This window comes from Chiloscyllium plagiosum, chromosome 7 (genome assembly GCF_004010195.1).
Source record: "Chiloscyllium plagiosum isolate BGI_BamShark_2017 chromosome 7, ASM401019v2, whole genome shotgun sequence".
Taxonomy (NCBI): domain Eukaryota; kingdom Metazoa; phylum Chordata; class Chondrichthyes; order Orectolobiformes; family Hemiscylliidae; genus Chiloscyllium; species Chiloscyllium plagiosum.
The window spans coordinates 34,147,784-34,171,164 of NC_057716.1; the positions used below are offsets into that span (position 1 = coordinate 34,147,784).

The following is a 23,381-nucleotide window of genomic DNA, read 5'->3' on the forward strand; positions in this document are numbered from 1 at the left end:
AAGGACTTGATCCTGAACAACTTAGGATCCATGGAGTAGGTTTTGCTGTCTGAAACAGCCTACGTCAGAAGCTGACAGAGCAACCACTGGGAAGCAGTGACCGCTTCAAGGAAGGAAGACATTGCTTCCTATTCACCCTGTCCATGTCTCACATGATATTATACATCTCTATCGGGTCCCTACTCAACCATTTCTGTTCAAAAGTATGTAACTGGAGCTTACACAGCTTCTCTTCATAGCTGAAATGCTCCATTCCAGGCAATATCCTGGTGTCTCTCTTCTGCATCCTTCACAATCACAACCTTCCCATGTCTCTGCGCTTATATTCTAAGCCTTGACGAATAAAGGCACGTATCCTGTATGCCTTCCGAACTAGCCTATTAACTGCCCTGTTACCTTAAAAGGTCTGTGGACAAAAGATCCCTCTGTTCTTCAGCTTCTTCATGTCTTGCCATTCATTGAGTACTCCCATGTCTTGGCTGGTGTAGTTCAGTTTCTAGTCAATGGTAATCACCCGGGATGTTGATAGTGGGGGATTCAGCAAAGATAATGTAATTAAATGTTGCAGAACAGATTGTATTTTGTTTGAGATGGTCATTGCTTGGCGCAAATATTATTGGCTATTTATCAGCCCAAATTGGACACTGAATGTGTCTTGCTACACATTAACTTTTTCATGTTCTGAGGAGTCACAAATGGTGCAACCAGGTAACATCCCTGGACTCGTGATGAAGGGAAAGTAATGGGTGAAGCAGTGGAAACTGACTGGGCCTACAACACTATCGTGAGGTACGCCTGCAGTAATGCTCTGTAGCTATGATGACTGACCTCCAACACCATGCTAACTAGGCTTCTTTATTTTAGTTTTGTTCTCTGTAGGCAACAAAAATGATTCAGTTGGCAATCCAATTTAAATGGAAAAGATATCACACTGCGACACAACAAGACTCTCTACCAGGTTTGAGGGGTGAAACTCACTATGGCAAATTAAAGGGAACCTCGTTATGTATCTAATCTGACACAATGAAGTATTTAACATTAGGCACTGGAGTGTCTAAAATCTCATCTTCTAATCTTTAACATTCCTCAATTTGATGAGTACAACTACAGGAAACCAAGGCTCTCTAGCAGGCAAATCTGATTAACAAACTTGCGACCTCACACATTCTATAAAGATTTAAAACACCTTAATGATTACACTGTCTTTCTTTCTAAACTGCGTTTCTGTCTCCTAAGATGTTTCCTGCTTAGTAAATATATATTCACTGTAGCATCCTGTATGTGTACCTCTCTGCAGCTTATAAGCTTTCTGGCTATCTTTGCCCCTCACCCTACACATTCAAAAAGGTCATGTTTCTCCTAAAGAAAAAGGGGGCCAGAGTGTGTTCCTTTGTTGTGTTTTGTCTACCTGTCCCAGCCCACAGATATGGTGCATCAACCCAAAGGTCAAGATCCAGCTCCTCCTCATTCATTCCAGCATGAATGGGGAGGTTGGGTCTAGACTGAATGACAAACTAAGAATAGTAAAAATATAGAGATTAACATTGAACAGAATCATATGAGAATAATGGATTCAATTGGAGTGATAAAGTCTAAAGATAGGAGGGCATGTTATTCAAGGTTGGTTGGGGGACAAACGTGGAGATGGGGCAGGAGAGTGTGTAAGGGAATCCCACAAACTACCTATGATAATGGAAAAATACAGAATTATAGGCTGTGAGCTGTGTTACCCTTGTTCCCATGCGATAGAAAATGAAGTTTTGGCATCAGCAAAACTGACAGGTTGCAGGTCTGCAGCAAACAAAGTTGTGAATCTGAAAGTTGCTGCAGAGGGCCAAGGAAGTGACTGGACATTTAGCCAAGGAGTAACATGGGCCAGATCTTACATTTTCAGAATGTAATTTAATCATAAAAATGTACAATCAGAGATGATAACAGCCAGAGGTCTAATAGGTTTCTTGATGCATGGCTCTGGTGTATGATTTATTAAAATGGCATGAAGACTGGTTAGTGGTCTGGTCTCTGGTATCTAATTGCTACAGGCTCAAACTTTAAATATGATAAGGAGAAAAAGTAGTAAAGAAATACTGAGAGACGGTTGGCAGGCAAATTGAAGATCTGACCCGCACGAATAGAACACCATCCTGTCAAAACATGCTCTTACCTAAATTTAAATCTGTTCTTGGTAAAGATTCACCAGCACCGCAATAAGAAATGTCAGTCAGGGAGGAGGAAAGAATCTTTAAAGAAGGAAACACAACATTAATGCTAAATAATTGTTCTCAACTATACAAATAAACATCCTAGATAGTTGCATGCATGACAAAATATGTTAATTGTAGCTTGTTTTCTTTTTATGCCTTGTTCGACACTCATTCTTTCCTGACACATTGAGTCATAATTTGTGAGATAAAATCAATGCACCTTGATCTTAACATGAAAATTAGCCAGCAACTTATGATAAAGAGAGATAGTCCACTGAATTGCAAGTTGTTGGATAATCAGTATCACTATCAGTATCACAGTAATTAACCCTTTCAGTACCCTTTTAACATTCTCATAACGTTGCTGACTGTAAAAAAGTAGCAGCCATTTTATGAAAAACAAATCCCACAAATAGTAAGAGATTTAAAAACATCAAATTATCTGGTTTTACGTCTTTTATGGAGATAAATGCTGAACTGAACATAAGAAAACGCACTTGGTTTCTGAATAAAGCCATGGGAATTTTTTTTTACGTCCAACAGACATGGTTTCTCAGTTTAATGTCTCATTAGAAAGACAGGACCTTTGACAATGGAGGACTCTCTATAGCAATTGTTTAGATTATATGCTCAAGTCTTTAAAATAGAGCCTGACACACAACCTTCAAAACCAAGAAGTGAAGGCTAACTGGTTGGAAAGGGGGGAAACAAAACTAAGAATAAATCTACGCTATTAACCCAACTATCAACAGTCCCAAAAACAACCTTATTAAAATCAGAACTTCAGGCAGTTAAGCCATCATAATATATTTAGAGCAAACAATAAGCTATATGTATTTAAAACAAAAACAATGTTGAAAGCGGATCATGGAATGGTAAGAGAAGGCTAGTATAAGTACTTAAAAGCATGAACCTGCATTGGCCATTAAATCTAAATTTCTCTAATTTCTAAACTGCCATTTCTTGATGCTGGAGTATACAGTTCCTTGGACAGCCTTTCACAACTTAGAACTAAAACACTGTACAATACATTACAGGAAACCATACAGTTCACGTTGCCTCTCTACTGGAGCTATCCAATTAGATCCACTTCCTCACTCTTACCCTATAGCTTTAACATGATCTCCTTTTCAAGTACTTATCCAACTCTCTTCCGAAATCACTACTGAATCTGTTTCCACCACCTATTTTTACCAGATAGTCTATTGTATTGCTCCCCATAATTTGTTTCCAAAGTCACTCCACCTTAATGCCTCAGATTTCATGTGATCTTATGAAAATGAAAATTTGGAGGTAGAAGGGGGTTAACAGAGCAGGTGTTGGTTGGCAAGTTAAAAGAATTGTTGTGTGGGCATGACCCAGAGAGTTTTTCAGAGTAGATGGGGAAGGAGGGAAAAAAAAATTTGAATTACAGAGTTTTTAAAAGAAACATTTTTTTATAGACTGAAGTTGTATGGCTATCAAGGCAAAAGGCACAAACTTCCAAGGAGCCTCACAGCTGTCAAAACACAGGCCAAGCTTTGTCACTCAGAGCTGATGAAACCAAAATGCTGCCTTGTGACTCTAATGGGGTTCATATCCTAGTTTAAGAACTCCTGGTTTAATGATACAGAACTGCAGGATAAAATAGTCTCTTTTGCAATAAATATGGTGTTTTTACTTAGCAGGGGCTGTCTCAGTCGTGCATTACATCAAATGTCGAAAAGTGTGGCATTGGAAAAGCACAGGAGGTCAGGCAGCATCCGAGGAGCAGGAGAATCTACGTTTCGGGCATGAGCCCTTCATCAAGAATCAGGGCTTATACCCAAAACATTCATTCTCCTGCTCTTGGATGCTGCCTGACCTGCTGTGCTTTTCCAGCGCCACACTTTTTGACTCTGATCGCCAACATGTTCAGACCTCACTTTCTCTATTGCATCAAATGGACAATTAAAAAGTAATGTATGCAACTTGAACACAGACCAATACAGTATAGGAACAGGACCTTCAGCCCTCCAAGCCTGCACCAATACATTTTGCCCTTCCATACTAAAACATCTTCACTTACAGGATCCTTTCCTATGCATGTATTTGTCCAGGTGCTTCTTGAATGCTGTTATTGTGTCTGCTTCCACCACCTGCTCTGGCAGCGCACTCGCCACCCTTCGTGTGATAAACTTGCCTTGCACATCCCTTTTAAACTACTTCCACACCCCAAACCTTGAAACTGTGGCTTCCAGGAATTGACTCCACTACCCTGGTAAAAACCTCACACTTCCCACTCTATCCATGCTATTCACAATCTTATAAACTTCTATTAGGACACCCCTCAACCTCCTTTGTTCCAGTGAAAACAAATCGAGTCTATCCAATCTTTCTTCATAGCTAAATTTCCCCATACCAGTCAACGTCCTGGTAAACCTTTTCTGTACCCTCTCCTAAACATCCATATCCTTCTGGTAGTGTGGGGACCAGAATTGTATGCAATATTCCAAGTGTGGTCTAACTAAAGATCGATAAAGCTGCAGCATAACATGTCTATCAATACGCCTTCCAATGAAGGCAAGCAGGCCATAGGCATTTTTACTACCTTATCTACCAACGCTGCAGCCCTCAGTGATCTGTGGACCTGCACACCCAAATTCGTCTGCATATGAATACTCCTAAGAGCTCTGCCATTCACTGTTTAATTTCCACCATTACTTGACCTTCCAAAATGCATCACCTCATGTTTGTCCGGATTAAACTTGATCTGCCATTTTTCTGCCCATGCCTCCAACTGATCTATATCCTGATGTATCCTCTGACAATCCTCCTGTCTGCAACTCCATGATCTTTGTATCGTTCACAAACTGACTAATTAGACAAGCTGTTTTCTCCTCAAAATCGTTTATGTAGACCACGAACAGCAGAGGTCTCAGGACTATCCTTGTGGAATACCATTAGTCACAACCCTCCATTCCATAAAGCATTTTCCCACTGCTACCCTCTGTCTCCTATGACTGAGCCAGTCCTGTATCCATCTTGCCAGCTCACCCCTGACACCATGTGACTTCAGCTTTTACACCAGTTTGCCATGAGGGACCTCATGAAAGAAGTCCATGTAAACAACATCAACCACTTTTCTCTCAATCTTCTTCGTCACCTCCTCAAAGAATTTGATCAATTTAGTGAGGCATCAACTCCACTGCTGTTTATTGCTAAGAAGTCCATTTGCTTCGAAATTGTTACAGATCTTGCCCCTGAGAATCTTTTCTAATAAATTCCCTACCACCAACCTGTAATTTCCTGGATTATCTCTGCGACCCTTCTTAATCAATGGAATCACACTGACTATTCTCTAGCTCTCTGGGACCTCTGATGTCTGTCAATGCTCCAGCAATTGGTTCTCTTGCCTCCCTCAATATTCTGGGATAGATCCCATCAGGACCCATGGATTTATCTACCTTGATATGTTCTAAAGGTACGCTACACCTCTTCCTTTTTAATAGTAACTTGTCTTAGAAATTCAACACTCCCATCCCTCATATCATTGTCTACCAATTCCCTCTTTTTGATGAATACCAACACCAAGTATTCGTAGACAAAACCCAGACAAATAAAGCTCACAAGAAGCCATTTTAATGTGCTCCAAAAAAATGGGATTCCCCCAGCAAATTGCAGTAAATGGACGAGAGCTACATCCATCCCAATGATTTACAGCAGAGATTAGCACGAAAGTTCTCTCTCTTTCTGGTTAGGAAAAGTTAGCACTACTTCATTCTGCTTTCCCGGGTTGGGTGTTCCAGGTCACACTGAATCACTGCACAATAAAAAAATTCTCGTCTACACACTAATTCAGCTGGGAACTATTGTGAATCTACATCCTCTAGACCTTTCTCCCACTCAGAAAACTGTCTAAGCTATCAAATCCCCTCTTAATCAGAGACCTCCCATAAGTCTTCTCCTGACCCTTTTCTTCTATTAGAGGGTCCATCCAAGTTTTTCTCGTCTTTCCACAGGGAAACAAATCAGGGATTTAGAAAACACTTCAAAGTTTTGTACTCCATTTCTCTACTAATAAAATCCAGAATCTCATACAATCTACTTTTTTTAAATATAAAAAGCCTATCTGCCACCTTCACAGACTGCCATAATGTTATGATTTATATAAACCTCCAATTCTCCAAATGTTTACACTTGAACGGTTTAGTTTGTAGTAATTCAAAACTACCAAACTTGAATATTGTTCGAAAGACACATTTTATCTAAGTTTTTGTCTTGCATTCATTCGGGCAATTTGTAAGAGTACCAAAGTAAAAGGAAAACAATAATTATACTTTGGATGATTAGGCAAGTGGCAAGTACACTCTGGTACGAGGGCTAGTTATTCATTAACAGGAAGAGGCATCACTGGCTAGGCATGTATTTATTGCCTATCCCTACTTGCCCAGAGACCTATTAAGATTCAACCAGATTGCTTTGGGTCTGGAGTCACGTGTAGGCCAGACCAGGTAGTTGATATAGAATATACAACAGTACAGCACAGTACAGGCCCTTTGGCTCTTGATGTTGTCCAACCTTTTATCCTACTCTAAGATTAACTAACTTATATACCCTTCGTTTTCTTATCATCCTTGTGCCTATCCAAAAGTCGTTTAAATTTCCTGAATGTATCTGACTCTACTACCACTGGTGGCAGTGCCACCACACTCTGTGTAAAGAACCAAGCCCTGACATCTTCCCTGAAACTTCCTCCAATCATGATTTATGCCCTCTTGTGATAGCCATTTCTGCCCTGGGAAAATGTCTCTGACTATTCACTCTATCTATGCTTCTCACCATCTTGCACACCTCTACAAAGTCACCTCTCATCCTTCTTCGCTCCAGTGAGAAAAGCCCTCGCTCCCTCAAACTTTCTTCATAAGACATGCCCTCCAGTCCAGTCAGCATCCTGGTAAATCTCCTTTGCACCCTCTCTAAAGCTTCCACATGAGGCGACCTAGAACTGAACACAATATTCCAAATGTGGTCTTATGTCCTTTCCAAAAGGACATGAGTGAGACAGATGGATTTTTCCGAAGTCGACAATGGATTCATGGTCATCATTTGACTCTTAATTTCAGATTTTCATTGAATTCAAATTCCACCATCTGGCATGGCAGGATTTGAACCCTAGTCCCATAACATTATCTGGGTATCCAGAATAACAGTCCAGCTAGGTCATTACCTCCCCTATATTATTTCTCCTTACTTTTCTTCCCTCTTAAGTGTCAGAAATTGTAATGGCCATTTCATTGTGAGAGAGTCCAAAACATGAATTTTCACAGGATATTAGACATAGAAGGTATCATAGCCTGATCACCCCCAATTTGCATTTCCCTAGCTACAATGGAGTAGGAATTGCTGAGACTAGATTGCAACTGAGATGAGGCACTTGAGTATAGATCACTAATGAATCATAGAACATAGAAAAGTGCAGTACAGGCCCCTTGGCTTGCAATATTGCGCTGACCAATGGAACCAATCAAAAGCCTATCTATCGTACACTATTCCATTTTCATCCATGTTTATCCAATGACCATTTAAATGTTGTTAAAGTTACCGAGTCAATTACTGTTGCAGGCAGTGCGTTCCAAACCCTTACTACTCTCTGAGTAAATAAACTACCTCTGACATCTGTCCAATATCTATCACCCCCTCAATTTAAAGCTATGCCCCCTCGTGCTAGCCATCACCATCCAAAGAAAAAGGCTCTCACTGTCCAACCTATCTAACCCTCTGATTATCTTATATGTCTTGATTAAGTCACCTCTTAGTCGTCTTCTCTCTAATGAAAATAGCCTCAAGTTCCTCAACCTTTCCTCATAAGACCTTCCCTCTATACCAGGCAACATCCTAGTAAATCTCCTCTGAACCTTTTCCAAAGTTTCCACATCCTTCCTAAAATGCAGTGACCAGAACTGTACACAATACTCCAAGTGCGGCTGCACCAGAGTTTTGTATAGCTGCAGCATGACCTCATGGCTCCGAAACTCAATCCCTCTACCAATAAAAGTTAACACACCAAATGCTTTCTTAACAACGCTATCAACCCGGGTGGCAACTTTCAGGGATCTATGTATATGGACACTGAAATTTCTCTGCTCATCCACACTACCAAGAATTTTACCATTAGTCCAGTACATTTTATTCCTGTTGCTCCTTCCAAAGTGAATCACCTCATACTTTTCCACATTAATCTCCATTTGCCACTTCTCAGCCCTGCTCTGCAGCTTATCCATGTCCCTCTGTAACTTGCAACATCCTGCAGCTGTATCCACAAATCCACCGACCCTAGCATCATCCACAAATTTACTAACCCATCCTTCTATGCATCCTAAATCTTGCCTAATCGCATCATAATTGCCTTTCTCCCAGCAATAACCCTTGCCCTGCATTATATACCTATCCCTTTCCACTGCTAAAGTAAACATAACCGAATTGTGGTCATTATCACTGAAGTACTCACCAATCTCCAAACCTAACACCTGGCCAGGTTCATTATCCAGTACCAAATCCAATGTGGCCTTGCCCCTTGTTGGTTTTTCTACGTACTGTGTCAGGAAACCATCCTGCACACATTGGACAAAAGGTGATGCATCTAAAGTACTCGTGCGAAAGTATTTCCAATCAATATTTGGCAAGTTAAAGACCCCATAACATTTACATTGTTACTCTCACTTCTGTCCAGAATTACCTTTGCTATCCTTTCCTCTACATCTCTGGAACTATTCAGAAGTCGATAGTAAACACCCAATAGTGTGACCTCTTCTTTCCTGTTTCTAACCTCAGCCCGTACTACCTCAGTGGACAAGTCCTCAAACGTCCTTTCTGCCACCGTAATACTATCCTTGACTAACAATGCCATACCTCCCCATCTTTTACCATCTTCTCTGTTCTTACTGAAAAATCTAATTCCCAAACCTGCAACCATCATTCCTGCCCCTGCTCTATCCATGATCCGAAATGGTCACAACATGGAAGTTCCTGGTACCAACCCAGGCTGCAAGTTCATCCACTTTATTCCGGATGCTTCAAACCACCTTCTTGTTTCCTGGTGAATTCTTGTGACCTTGAATCCTCATGTCTGACCTCACTACTCTCAACCTCCTGGACACTGGAACTACAATTTAGGTTCCCATCCCCCTGCTGAAGTAGTTTAAACCGTCCTGAAGAGCATTAGCAAATTTCCCCCCAGGATATTGGTATCCCTGATTCAGGTGTAGACTACCCTGTTTGGAGAAGGCCCATCTATTCCAGAATGAGCCCCAATTATCCAGGTATCCAAAACCCTCCCTCCTGCACCATCCCTGCAGCCACGTGTTCAACTTCTCTCTCTCCCTACTCTTTGCCTCACTAGCACGTGGTAAGGACAACAAACCAGAGAAAACAACTCTGTTTTCTAGCACTAAGCTTCTACTCTAACTCCCTGAATGTCTGCGTTAAATCCCCATCCCTTTTCCTACCTACGTTGTTAGTGCTTATGTGGACCATGACTTGGGCCTGCTCCCCCTCCCCTTCAAGGATCCTGAAAACACGATCAGAGACATCACGAACCCAGGCACCTGGAAGGCAACACACGAACTGTGAGTCTCGCTCTCTTTCCCACAGAACCTCCTATCTGTCCCCCAAACTATGGAGTCATGAACCATTCATCCCCAGACAAGCTCAGAGATTGATCCTACAACTTTCGTATACTACCTTTCATGTGGACTAGCAGATGGAGCAGTTTACTCACAAGCTGTTATTCATTTATGCTTAATAAAATTGGATAGCAAACATGGGGATGCATGCACGCACACACACGTGTTCATCATAAATTTTGCTCATCATAAATTTAATATTGTATTTTTCAAAATATCTAATAATCAAACCATCTAACAATCTAAGTGTAAATCATATTTGCACTAAAATAAAGTAATCTCAGTCTCAGTCCCGCGATGAAGACTTAAATTTAAGGCATTACAGGGAATGCCTTAAATTGTTTCTTCAACACCATGTTCTTCCCACGTTTAAATAACTCTCCTGAATGTGCAATTCAAAACCCATTTAAAATGCAAAGATTCAACAAAATAAATCTGGAGATATTAAAAACCAAAACTAATAGCCAGGTCAATAGAAAAACAAGTCACCAGAAACAAAAGTAATGGTGGAGGATTGCTTTTCAGACTGGAGGCCTGTGACCAGTGGAGTCACCTTTGGAGAGAGTACAGAGGAGGTTCACCAGGATGTTGTCTGGTATGGAGGGTGCTAGCTGTGAGGAGAGGTTGAGTAGATTCAGATTATTTTCATTGGAAAGAAGACGGTTGAGGGGGAACCTGATTGAGGACTACAAAATCATGACAGGTGTCGACAGGGTGGATAGCAGGAAGATTTTTCCCCACAGTGGAGGACTCAATTACGAGGGATCACAAGTTCAAAGTGAGAGGAGAAAAGTTGAGGAGATATACATGGAAAGTTCTTTATGCAGAGGGTGGTGGGTGCCTGGAAAGCTTTGCCAGCAGAGGTGGTCGGAAGGAGAACGATAGTGTCATTTAAGATGTAGCTAGACAGACACATGAATGGGCAGGGAGCAAAGGGATACCCATCCTTAGAAAAGAGATGGCAGATTTAGATAAAGGATATGGTTTGGCGCAGGTTTGGAGGGCCAAAGGGCCTGTTCCTGTGCTGTAATGTTCTTTGTGCTTTGAGTGCCACAAGGAAAAGTGCTGGGGCCACTGTTTTTCATCATTTATAGAAATGATTTGGATGAGAACCTAGGAGGTATGGTTACTAAGTTTGCAGATGACACCAAAATTGGTCATGTAGTGGACAGCGATGAAGGTTACCTCACAGTACAATGGAATCTTGATCAGATGGGTAAAGGTATGGCAGAAGGAGTTTAATTCAGATAAATGTGAGGTGCTGCATTTTGGAAAGGCAAATCACGGCAGGACTTAGACTTTAATGGTAGGGCCCTGGGGAGTGTTGCTGAACAAACAGACGTTGGAGTGCAGGTGCATAATTCCTTGAATCGCAGGTAGACAGGGTGGTGAAAAATACATCCGGCACACTGGCCTTCATTGGTCAGTGCATTGGGTATAGGAATTGGGATGTCATGTTGTGGGTGTACAAAACATTGATTAAGCCACTGTTTGAAATGCTGTGTTCACTTCTGGTCTCCCTGCTATAAGAAAGATACCGTTAATCTTTAAAGGGTTCAGAAAAGATTTACAAGGATGTTGCCAGGATTGGAGGGTTGAGTTATAGAAAGAGGGTGAATCAGCAAGGGTTATTTTCCTTGCTGTGTCAGAGGAAATCATGAGGGGCATGGATAGGGTGAATAGTCTTGGTCTTTTTCCAAGGGAGGTGTCCAAAATTAGAGGGCATAGATTTAAGGTGAAAGGGAAAAGATTTAAAAGGGACCTGAGGGGCAACATTCTAATGCAGAGGGTGATGTATGTATTGAATGAGCTGCCAGAGGAAGTGGAGAAGGCTGGTACAATTATAACATATCTTGATTTGAATAGAAAGGTATCGTGATTGACCTTGTTAACGAGGTTCCTAATTGGTCCAGGTTAACAACCCCAAACAAGAACACTGTAGTAATAAGGTCAACCTTGTCCCAATCATTACAGAAGGGTTTAGAGGGATATGGGCCAAATGCTGGCAAATGAGACTAAATCAGTTTAGGATATCTGGTTGGCGTGGATGAGTTGGATCGAAAGGTCTGTTTCCATGCTGTACAACTCTATGACTCTGAGTTAGAGGTTTTGATAGTGCCAGTAGCTGACAAAAGAATCAGAGTTGACCCCTGATCTTACTGCGAATTTTAAATTGTATGATTAAAATACAGTTCCATTCAGCACTATGGGAGCCACCTTTCATGAGATGCAACAAGCAGATTAAATAGGTGTCATTAAGACAAAGGCTTGCATTACAAATATGCAACTGTGTACAGACCATACCAGACATTAAGTAGAAATTAATTTGAATTCATCTTCTATTAGGAGAGGAGTAACTTGCAATTTTGTTGTTATTGTGTAGGGCTTCTTGGAAACAGTCAGTTTCTGTGGCAGTTCATAACACAACTGCAGTCCTATCAGGAGTTATGTGAGGCCTTGCTTATCCAAGACAACGTTTGCAAAGTTACTTCTAAGTCCAATCACAAAATTCTAGCAGCCATCTCTGTGGCGCTTTTAAGCGTGTCAAAATAGTCATTAAAACATATTAAACTTTGTTTTTAATCAGTTTGTGGCTTGGAGTAGCAAAGCTCACCAGGACAATCACTCAGTTTCACACCACAGGGGCAATCTACACACTAAGAATTACTGGTGTGTCAACAAACAAAATATGTTATGGAAATGATCGAACATTAGTTATTATCTTTGTCTGACTATTTTCACCTGCTCAGCTTTGACTAATGTTAGCACTGACCTGTTTCACTGGTTGGTCTGGCTTCTTCTGTTTGGTGGATTTGGAGTCCACTTGCATGACCTTGTGACCAAATGGTGCCACTGACCTTATATAGGTGACAAACCCAGATACAGACTTCTTAACTGTGTTCACAAATTCACCTAGGAAAAAAAGAACAATTTGTTTTCTTCCAGCAAAAGTCAATTTACTTCAGTTTTCCTTTGATTGGCTGGAGAAATAGGGTTAATGGTCTACTGCAAGATCCCTGCTAACCCCTCCCTAGTTGCAAAAAGATGTATGATAGCAGCCTGGAGCCAACCTCTTCCTGGTGAAGTGTCAGATCAGTTCAGCATCTTCTTCACTATCCTAACTACCTGTGACTCCACTTTCAAGGAGCTATGAACCTGCACTCCAAGGTCTTTTTGTTCAGCAACACTATCTATTTACAATAAGCTCTTGTAAATCTCTCTAAGTCTTTTAGTGCCAAATTAAATATATGAGTATGGTCTGTTCAACATGGTTGACCTGCTTCCACAAGTTCTGCAACTGTACATTATACAGTTCAAAATCTTCTCTTACGACATATCCCAACATTGATAATCAAGCTTCACGTTCTCGAACAAATGAATTTCCAGATTCACATCCCTTCTTGTGCCCTATAAACCCTAATCATCTCCTCCAACCTTGTATTTTAGAGCCTCCTTCTTCCTCTTCAACATGACCATCAGGCACCACATTGCTCTGCTTTCCAGAACTTCTTCCCAAATTTGTCTGTGCTTTCTGTCTGCTTTCAAACATCTCTCTTCTACTTAATTTTACTTGAACACTCTCAAGTAAACTCATTTGACTTGATAAGATACATTTTTAAAAATTATTAGAGCACAACAGAAAACCATTTTGTTGTTTGACACAACTTCAGGAGGTTTACTTCTACCACATGATTTGCCAAGAAAAAAAAAATCACAAGCAACAGAGAGGATTCCTAGGCATTGTTACTGCAGCAATGATTGAAAGTCTCCAGGCTAGTTTCTGTTTTGTAGCCACCATTTTCCATGATTTTCTTCATAAAACTCTCCAACCTCTGCTCTACAGTGGCAGAACCTTGGGGTCTAAATCAAGTCTTGATCGTAAAAGATCAATGCTTTCCATTTGCCACTGGCTAAGGGAATTGGACAGAATAATGTAAGCACACATTGCAGGACAGTAATACAATTCCTTCTGTTCAACTGAAAAATGTTATCCTATAAATACAAACTTACCCAGCCTTTGCCTTTTTACTGATATCCATTCAATTTCATCATTAGAAGTCTGGACACTGGGACAGAAGAAGACCAAAATGAAATGAATTTCAGAAACAGCATTGAGAGATTTACTTTCAGTGTGGAAAAATATGCTGTTTTAAAAAGTTTCTTGTGAGTAACAGCATATTAATCCACTGGGAAATCTGCTTTTTAAAGAATCTTATTCTCCATTAAAACTTATTTGGCAACCATTTAATTTTTCCTCACTGCCTTGGTGCTATTTAAAGGGTCCAAACAAGTTGCTAAACAATCTTGACATCACTTGACAATGAAATGATTTGCATCACTGTTTACATGCAAAGGAATCGTTCTCCAAAAATATTTTCAGAACATCAGCTCAGCTTTCCTTTCAGAAATCCTATTATAGCCATTCATTCAATGAACCTTTGACAAGGTCCCACATTGGCAGACTGATAGAAAACATGAAGTCATTTGGTATCGGGGTGAACTCGCAAGATGGATACAGAATAGCTTAGTCATAGGAGACAGGGGGTAGTGGTAGGATGCTTTTTGAAATTGAGGGTTGTGACTCGTGATGCTTCACAAGGATCAGTGCTGGGGCAGCAAGATGTGTTGGCACAGGATTGCGGGGGGCTGATGGGCCTGTTCCTGTGCTGTATTGTTCCTTGCATCATATCAGCAATCTACAATTCTGAAGTTCTCACAAAGCCAAACACTTTATTGATGTTCGTGTCCACAGCACCACTGAAAATTGCAAATAGTGCAGTGTACCATGATGATGTAATGATAACAAGACTGCAAAGGCACACTTACCCACACAAGATGCTTCATAATAATATTAGCAATGAAGATTTAATATATTCTGCAGGGAGAAGGGTGTGAGCCAGGACTTCTGGTACATGTTGGAACCAACAACATAGTACGAAGTAGTATTGAAATCCTATCATCAAACTAGGGAGGGAGCTGAGAAAGTACAGGCTCAAAAGGAAGTATTTTCAGGATGGCAACTTGTAACTAGTGAAATGCCACAAGGATCAGTGCTGGGCCACAATTATTTATAATACATGTATTAATGACTTAATAGATGGGAAGGCGAGTCATAGAGGTGTACAGCACGGAAACAGACCCCTCGGTCCAACTCGTCCTTGCCAACCAGATATCCCAACCCAATCTAGTCCATATCCCTCCAAACCCTTCCTATTCATAAACCCATCCAAATGCCTTTTAAATGTTGCAATTGTACCAGCCTCCACCACTTCCTCTGGCAGCTCATTCCATACACGTACCATCCTCTGCGTGAAAAAGTTGCCCCTTAGGTCTCTTTTATATCCTTCCCCTCTCACCCTAAACTTATGCCCTCTAGTTCTGGACTCCCCGACCCCTGTGGTGAGGATGACAGAGTCATCAAAATGACACATACAGGTTCAATGAGTGTGGAAAAAAAAACTTTATGGAAACATAATTTAAAACACAAAAACTTGGTGGCTTGTATTCTGAGAAACAAAATGCTCATTGATGTTTGAGAATGAATAAAAAGAAGTGGGGTGCCGGTACTGGTGAGAGTTGACATTGTAATGGTGAAAAAGAGAGGACATCCTTGCAGGAGCAAGGACAAAATTTGTTTGGTTACAGTTGAGAGGCAAAAAGGGTGTGTTCATTATATATGTTCATTGCATATGGGAAAAGGTGAGGTTCTACACAATAGCTGTGTGGGGATATGACGTAGTGGCATTAATGGAAACATAATTTAAAATATAAAAACATGGTGGTTTGCATTATGAGAAACAAAGTCTTCATAAATGCTTGGGAATGAATAAAAATAGGTGGGGTGCTGGTTGACATTGCAATGTTGAAAAAGAGAGACCATTCTTGCAGAAGCAAGGACAAAATGTGTCTGATTGGAGTTGAGAAGCAAAAAGGGTGTGTTCATTGTATATGTTCATATCCCATTGGCCTCTAAACAGTGACAGAGAGATGGAATATAGAGGAAATCTGCCATAAAATCACAGATGTGCAAGAACTATACAGTGGAGATTCATGGCAGCTTTACCAAAATATGGTAAAGTCCCCATGAATCTGTAAAAGAATAAAGGGTAATCATTAACAAAAGACTTAAGGAACAGGCTATCTGCTTTCCAATAAGATGAAAGCCTAGGGAATCAAAAAACAAAAAAAAATTTGAATGACAAGGGTGATCAAGAATATGATATAATGAAGTATGATGTACGTCAGCTGATTTCTTCAAGTGCAATGCCATTACAATAGGTGGAGTGGGTGGTGAAGAGGAAAATAAGACTAATCAAGAGAGAATATAAGAAGAGAACAACAGATATCATCAAAGAGAATTCACAGATTTTCTACAGGTTTTGTGTAAGCAGGAAGGAGGGGCCGATGGGGCCAAAGGAGGTACTCTCTGTGAAGAGGCATAGGGTAAGGTTAGAATACTGAGTATTTTGTATTGATATTTACCAAGCAAGAGGTCATTAACAAAATACTGGCAGAAGTAGAGACAGTAGGAGTAACATGCATAGTGTAAATTGAAAGGCAGGATGTACCAAAAAGCGTGCGGTGTTTAGACTGCTTGGCTTGCATTCCATATTGCTAGAAGTAGTTAGGGTTAAGATAGTGGAAGGGCTTGCCATAATCTTCCGTTCTTCCGAAGATACAGGAGAGGTGCCAGAGATTTGGAAAGTGCTAAGACAAGGTGCAAAGACTTTCTTAGGTCAGTTAATTTCACCTCATTGGTCGTTAAGGTTTTAGAAACAATAATCAGGGAAGTAAAAACTCATCAGGCACTTGGGAGACATTTGAGTTAATTTATGAATGGTTTGATTCATCTAAATGGTTTTGATGAAGTAGCAGAGAAGATTGATGAAGGAGATAGAGGGGATGATATACACATGGATTTTAAGGAAGCCTTTGATAAAGTAACACATAAAAGGCTATTGACAAAATTGAAGACTCACTGAGACTTAACGGTGTCATTTTGGATGAAAATTAATTGTAGAGAACACAACTGCTTTTCAGATGACAGGATGATAGGCAGTGGTGTTCCCCAAGGATCAGTGCCACTTTTGATACTTATAAATAATTTTGATATAGTTAACTTGAAGTAAACTTTCAAACTTTACTGATGGCACCATAAAAGAGGATATCATTCAACTGCAACAGAACACAAAAAGCCAGCAGAATGGGCAGACAAGTGACAGAAAGAATTGAGAAAAGAGAAGGGTGAAATAATGCATTTCGGGAGTAAGGAGAGGGAGAAGCAACACCAACTTAATAGTACAGTTCTGTGGAATGTGCAGGCATAGACAGACTCTGAGATTCATGCACGTAGATCTTTGAAGGTGGTAGGACATATTGAGGGAATGCTATAGAGTCATAGTTGTGCAGCACAGAAACACACCCCTTGGTCCAACTCATCCACGCTGACCAATATCCTAAATGAATCTAGTCCCTTTGTCAGCATTTGACCCATATCCCTCTAAACCCTTCCTATTCATGGTTGATTTTGCTGCTCGTCGGATGCTGCCTGAATTGCTGTGCTCTTCCAGCACCACTGATCCAGAACCTTCCTATTCATGTACCCATCCAGATGCCTTTTAAATGTTGTAATTGTATCAGCCTCCACCACTTCCTCTGGCAGTGCATTCCATACACACATCACCCCTTACATGAAAATGTTGCCCCTTAGTTCTCTTTTCAATCTTTTCCCTCTCACCTTAAACCTATATCCTCGGAAAAAGACCTTGTTTCACCCTAACCATGCCCCTCATGTTTTTATAAACCTCTACAAGATCACCCCTCAGCCTCCGACTCTCCCTCGAGAAAATAGCCCCAGCCTATTCAATCTCTCCCTCAAATCCTCCAATCCTGGCAACATCCTTGTAAATCTATTCTGTACCCTTTCAAGTTTCACAACATTTTTCCTATAAGAGGGAGACCAGAATTGGATGCAGTATTCCAAAAATGGCCTAACCAATGTCCTGTACACCCACAACAACCACCAGACAAAGGAGCAGTGCTCCAAAAGCTAAGGCTTCCAAATAAACCTGTTGGACTATAACCTGGTGTCGTGTGATTTTTAACTTTGTCCACCGCAGTCCAACGCCGGCTCCTCCACATCACAACGTAATACCCTAACTCTTTTACTCAATGCACTGACCAATAAAGGTAAGCGCACCAAATGCCCTCTTCACTACCTTGTCTACCTGTAACTCCAACGTCAAGGAACTGTGAACCTGCACTCCAGGGCTCCTTTGTTCAGCAACACTCCCCAGGGCCTTACCAGTAAGTGCGTAAGTCCTACCTTAATTTGCCTTAGCAAAATGCAACACCTCACCTGCATCTAAATTAATCTCAATCTGTCACTTCTTGGTCTATTGGCTCACCTGATCAAGATCCTGTAGTAGTCTGAGATAACTATCTTCACTATCCACTACAACACCAATTTTGGTTTCATCTGCAAACTTACTAACCATTCCTCCTGTATTCACACCCAAATCTGCAAAGGACATGGCACCTTGGGCTTCAGAAAGGTACTGAGTACAAAGCAAGGAAGTTATACAGAGCCATTATGAAGGTCTACTTAGTCCACACCAGAATATTTCATCCAGTTCAACTCACCACACTTTGGAATGGATTTGAGGATCTTTGAGAGGACACAGAGGAGATTTACCAGAATGCTTCCAGGCTCGAGGGAATTTAGTTTTCAAGATTAGTTTGGCAAAGCTGTAATTGTTCTCCTTGCAGTAAAGGACATGGAGAGAATTGGTGTATAAGATCATAACTGGTTTAGAGAAAGAAAACCTGATGCCATTAACTGGTAAGGTAAGGACCAGGGAACAGAGATTTCATAAGCATAGGAAAAATGTGCTTATTTTCAAGCAGCAAGAGGTAATGTCCTGGAACACTCTGCCTAATGAGTGACAATGAAGGAATTAGAACAAAAATTAGACAGTTACTCGAGGGGAAATAAAGTTGCAGGACTGCTAGGAAAAAATGTGACTGACTGGATTGTTGCAGAAAGCTGTCAAGAGTGTGATGCTGGAAAAGCACAGCAAGTCAAGCAGCATCTGAGGAGTAGGAAAAGCAATGTTTCAGGCATAAGCCCTTCATCGGGAACGTTGTCGAAAGCTGGCATGCATTGGTTAAAATGTCTTCCATCTGTACTGTCATGACGATGACCAAACTGCCTAAATGGATGTTAGGTCACAACGTCACCAAAAGCTTAAGTAATAAGTTTCAATGAATGTTCTAAAGAAAGGAAAGCTTAAAGGCTAAGGCATCCCTTTGCTCCATACCTTGGCACAACTTGCAGTAATTAATATTGGGGGTGCACAGAACTGAGGGAGCGCAGATATCTCAAAAGGTTTTTACAAGAAGAGATGGGGAGGGGGCAAGCGCATGGAAGGATATGAAAACAATCATAGAGCAGTTAACAGCACAGAAGGCAATTCATCTCGTCGTGTTAATGGTGTCCCTCAAAGTTCAACATATCCTGTGCCAATCATGATTTGGAGAGGTCGGTGTTGGACTGGGGTGTACAAAGTTAAAAATCACACAACACCAGGTGCTAGCTTTCAATTAAACCTGTTGGGACTATAACCTGGTGATGTGTGATTTTTAACCGTGCCAATCCTTTGACTTTCCCCAAGCCTTAAAAAAAATGAATTCCTGTCAGACAAAGAGCCTGTATATCAGCGACTAAAGAGTTGGAAAGGGGAGGGAGAAATAACATGGTGCAAGTTAGGGACAGCGGGGCAGCAGTTTATGGAGGTAGGAGGTTACACAGAAACGCGCTGCAAGGAGGGAACAACATTGAGCGAGAATCCCAGCGAGAATCCCAGGACTGAGGCACGGGTTATGGAGAAGGTCTGGGTTAGGTGTGAATACCAGTGATACCACCGAAAACTTAATTTACTGCAGAATGAGAGGGGTTGTAGCGGTGTGAGGAGCCCAGCTTTGGACAGATGCGGGGGCAGCTATTTTGCTGCAGGCCTCGCCGACTCACCTCTGATAGCTGCGCTTGACGGGGACAGCGCTGCTCCGGTTAGGTACACTGACATGCGGAGTTGCCGACGCGGTGGACAGGAAAGAAGCGATGTTGCCACGGATCCATTCGTACATATCCCGCAGGAGAGGCTCAGCAGCAAGGCCTTGGTCTGGGCCCGTTGCCGGGGAAACGGCGGCGGGCGCGCGTGCGCAGCTTGCCTCTGCTCTGAGCGTTCTCCAGGGTGCTCTTCATCTCACTGGCTGGTGCATCTCTTTCTGGATCAGTGGTGCTGGAAGAGCACAGCAATTCAGGCAGCATCCGAGGACAGGCAAAATCGACGTTTCGGGCAAAAGCCCTTCATCAGGAATAAGGGCAGAGAGCCTGAAGCGTGGAGAGATAAGCTAGAGGACGGTGGAGGTGGGGATAGAGTAGTATAGAGTACAATAGGTCAGTGGGGAAGGAGATGAAGGTGATAGGTCAGGGAAGAGCTTCAGGGCTGAGGAAATGACCTGGGAGTTGCAATGAGAGAGAGACTCCCTGAGATTCTTGTAGAGAGAGGAGGAAAACTTCTTCAAGGCAGGCATCCTTGCAAGAGGATTCGCAGTAGGGTTAAAATCAACGAGGTAAAAACAATGACTGCAGATGCTGGAAACCAGATTCTGGATCAGTGGTGCTGGAAGAGCACAGCAATTCAGGCAGCATCCGAGGACAGGCAAAATCGACGTTTCGGGCAAAAGCCATTCATCAGGAATATTCCTGATGAAGGGCTTTTGCCCGAAACGTCGATTTTGCCTGTCCTCGGATGCTGCCTGAATTGCTGTGCTCTGCTAACTCAGAAGGACAATGGAACAGATTCAGGAAAACATAAATGGACCGATATCAAAGAACTAGTTTGAAGTAAAAAAGGCAGAGAAGGAAAGAAATAACAGCAATGACGTTACAAGTTCCTCTCTCCCTGTCTGTCTCCAGCTCAGGAACCAGTGTCCAATGAAAAAGCAACTTGGAAAAACAGCCATTCATTGAGATCTCAAGGACGTCTGCAAACTCTGTCACTGTTGAGGAAACAAGACAACAGCAAAACAATTGTGGTGTCAAGTTTCACTCTCATAATTCAAGAACTTTAAAATGCTATTTATTTTACCTTCCTGTCTGTAATAGACACCGTAACCCTTTTAAACATATTATCTGTGTTTTTGTGTGCGTATCACATAATGTTTTTACTATTTTGATTGGAGGGATTGTGAGTAATAGATTTCATTTTCCTTTCACCAAGAAACCTTGCATTTTCGGCTAGTTCATTTTAAACTGATTAGAACATAGAACAGTACAGCAGAGGAACAGGCTCTTTAGTCCACCATTGCTGTGCTGACCATGATGCCATTCTAAACTAATCCCATCTGCCAGGACATGGCCTATATCCCTTTATACCCCGTTTGTTCATGGGTTTGTCTAAATGGCTCCTAAACATTGCTATCATATTTGCTTCTACCATCTCTCCTGATAGTGCGTTCCAAGCATCTACCACCTTCTGTGCAAAATTTTCGCCACACATATCTCCTTTAAACTTTCACCTTTTTACCTTAAAGTTATGCCCCCTAGGATTTGACATTGCCACCCGGGGTAAAATACTCAAACTATCTACTCGATCCATGCCCATCATAATTTTTGTATACTATCAGTTCATCCATGAGCCCCAATGCTCCAGCAAAAACAATGCAAGCTTGTCTAATCTCTCCTTCTAGCTAAGTCATTCTAATCAAAGCAACACCCTGGTAACCTACTTTTGCATTATCTACAAAGTTTCCACATCTTTCCTTTAGGGTAATGACAAAAAATGCATGTAATACTCTAAATGTGGTTTACCTAAAGTCTTATGCAGCTGTGACATGTTGTGCCAACTTTCACATTCATTACCCTAACTGGTGAAGGCAGGCATGCCATATGCCTTCTTTGCCACCTTATCTACTTGTGTTGCCACTTTCAGGATGCTATGGACATTGCACGCCAAGATTCCTCAATATATCAAATGCTCCTCATGGTCCTGCATCATCCCAACTTGTTCAGATTAAACTCCATCTGCCATTTCTCTGTCCAACTTTCCAACTGATTTATATCCTGCTGGATCCTTTGATAACCTTCCTCAATATCCAGAACTTGACCAAACTTTGTGCCAACTGCAAACTTACTAATCAGGCCACCTACATCTACATCAAAATCATTTATATGTTCCAGGCAACAAAGGTCTCAGCACAGGATCCTTGGGTACACCTTGGTCACAGATCTCTGGTCAGAAAAACACCCTTGCACAACTACCCTCCATCTTCTATGAGCAAATAAATTTTGTATCCAACTTACTGTGGATCCCATGTGACTTAATCTTCAGGGCCGGCCTACCATGAAGGACCTTGTTAAATGCAATTGTCAAATGTCAAATGTCTTAGTAATTGCATTTTAATTTAAGCATGATAGCTCAAAAAGAAATAAGATAACTTGTTATGATCAAATAAAAGTGGGTTAATAGAAGGGAACTGATCATGTCTCCTCATCTGATCATAATAATACGTTATGCAGTTTTTCTCTTTGTTAAGCTGTAGAAAACAAAAAGCATACCAAACCTTCTCATGAAGTTATGTTATGATAATGGTCGCGAATAAACTGCATAGTACTGTTGTAATTACAGTTGACAATTACAGATATCGCCCCCTTTGTCCGCTGACTTGATGGTGAGGTCAGGATTGGAGCAGAGGGATTGGAGGGCTGCGTGTTGTGAGGATGAGAGGTTGGAGTGGGGGAGGGGGGTCGTTGTCGAAGCTAAGTAATTTTGATGAACCTCTGCCTTTGCAGACCCGAAATATCCCTGTAGGTAACTGCACAACTCGTTGCTTTGTCTCTTTGCCTCACATCAGTGGTTGCACTGTTGTTCAGATGAGCTGAATAACTCTCCTCAAACTCCCAGTCTCTCTTTTAAACTATTCTCCCCCTCTTGCCATCCCAGTTTCTCCATAAATCCCGACCCTCCTTAAACCCCCAGTCTTTCCTTAAGCTATCTTTCTCTCGTTGAACATCAAGTCTCTCTTTAAACTATCCTCCCCCCTCCTGCAACCCCCAGTTTCTCCTTAAACACCAACCCTCCTTGAACCCCCAGTCTTTCCATAAGCCATCTTTCCCTCGTTGAACTCCAAGTCTCTTTTTAAACTTTCCTCCCTCCTTAAAATATGATCCTCCCTAAATCTCCAGTCTTTCCTTAAACCACTCCTCTCTCCTTAAACTCCCAGTCTTTCCTTAATGCAATCAATGGTAACCTTTTGAATAATTTAAGGGAAGGAAGAATTTGTGAACCAAAACTTTTAAATTTTAGTAATTGGAATTTGGAGGGATGAGACAAACGTTGACAACAGTAAACTGGGCAGAGCTATGAACAGGTACAACTGTGGATGAACAGTGGGAAATGTCCAAAGAAGTATTTAGTTCACTACAAAATTTTGTGTATATCCTACAGGACCTATTCGTAGCTATTCAAGA

General features: G+C 41.4%; 1 protein-coding gene and 1 long non-coding RNA gene across 5 annotated transcripts in view; one reads left to right on the plus strand and one right to left on the minus strand.

The window, feature by feature from the left end:
- Positions 1-20,177, minus strand: part of LOC122551460 (sentrin-specific protease 2-like) — a 425,299-nt gene extending 405,122 nt beyond the window's left edge. Inside the window, exons 1-4 of one of the 4 annotated variants that reach the window (XR_006312107.1) lie at positions 19,878-20,176; positions 13,859-13,914; positions 12,621-12,760; positions 2,165-2,240 (exon numbers count right to left, since the gene is read on the minus strand). Coding sequence is in view for 3 of the 4 variants with exons in the window: in XM_043693394.1 (XP_043549329.1) it covers positions 2,165-2,240; positions 12,621-12,760; positions 13,859-13,914; positions 19,878-19,993 (388 nt within the window). In the remaining variant the exon portion in view is untranslated. Of the gene's footprint in view, positions 1-2,164; positions 2,241-12,620; positions 12,761-13,858; positions 13,915-19,877 lie in introns of all 4 variants that reach the window. The other 3 variants (XM_043693394.1, XM_043693393.1, XM_043693395.1) reach the window with 3 other exon arrangements.
- Positions 1-23,381, plus strand: part of LOC122551464 — a 105,124-nt gene that overhangs the window by 14,161 nt on the left and 67,582 nt on the right. The window lies entirely within an intron of this gene.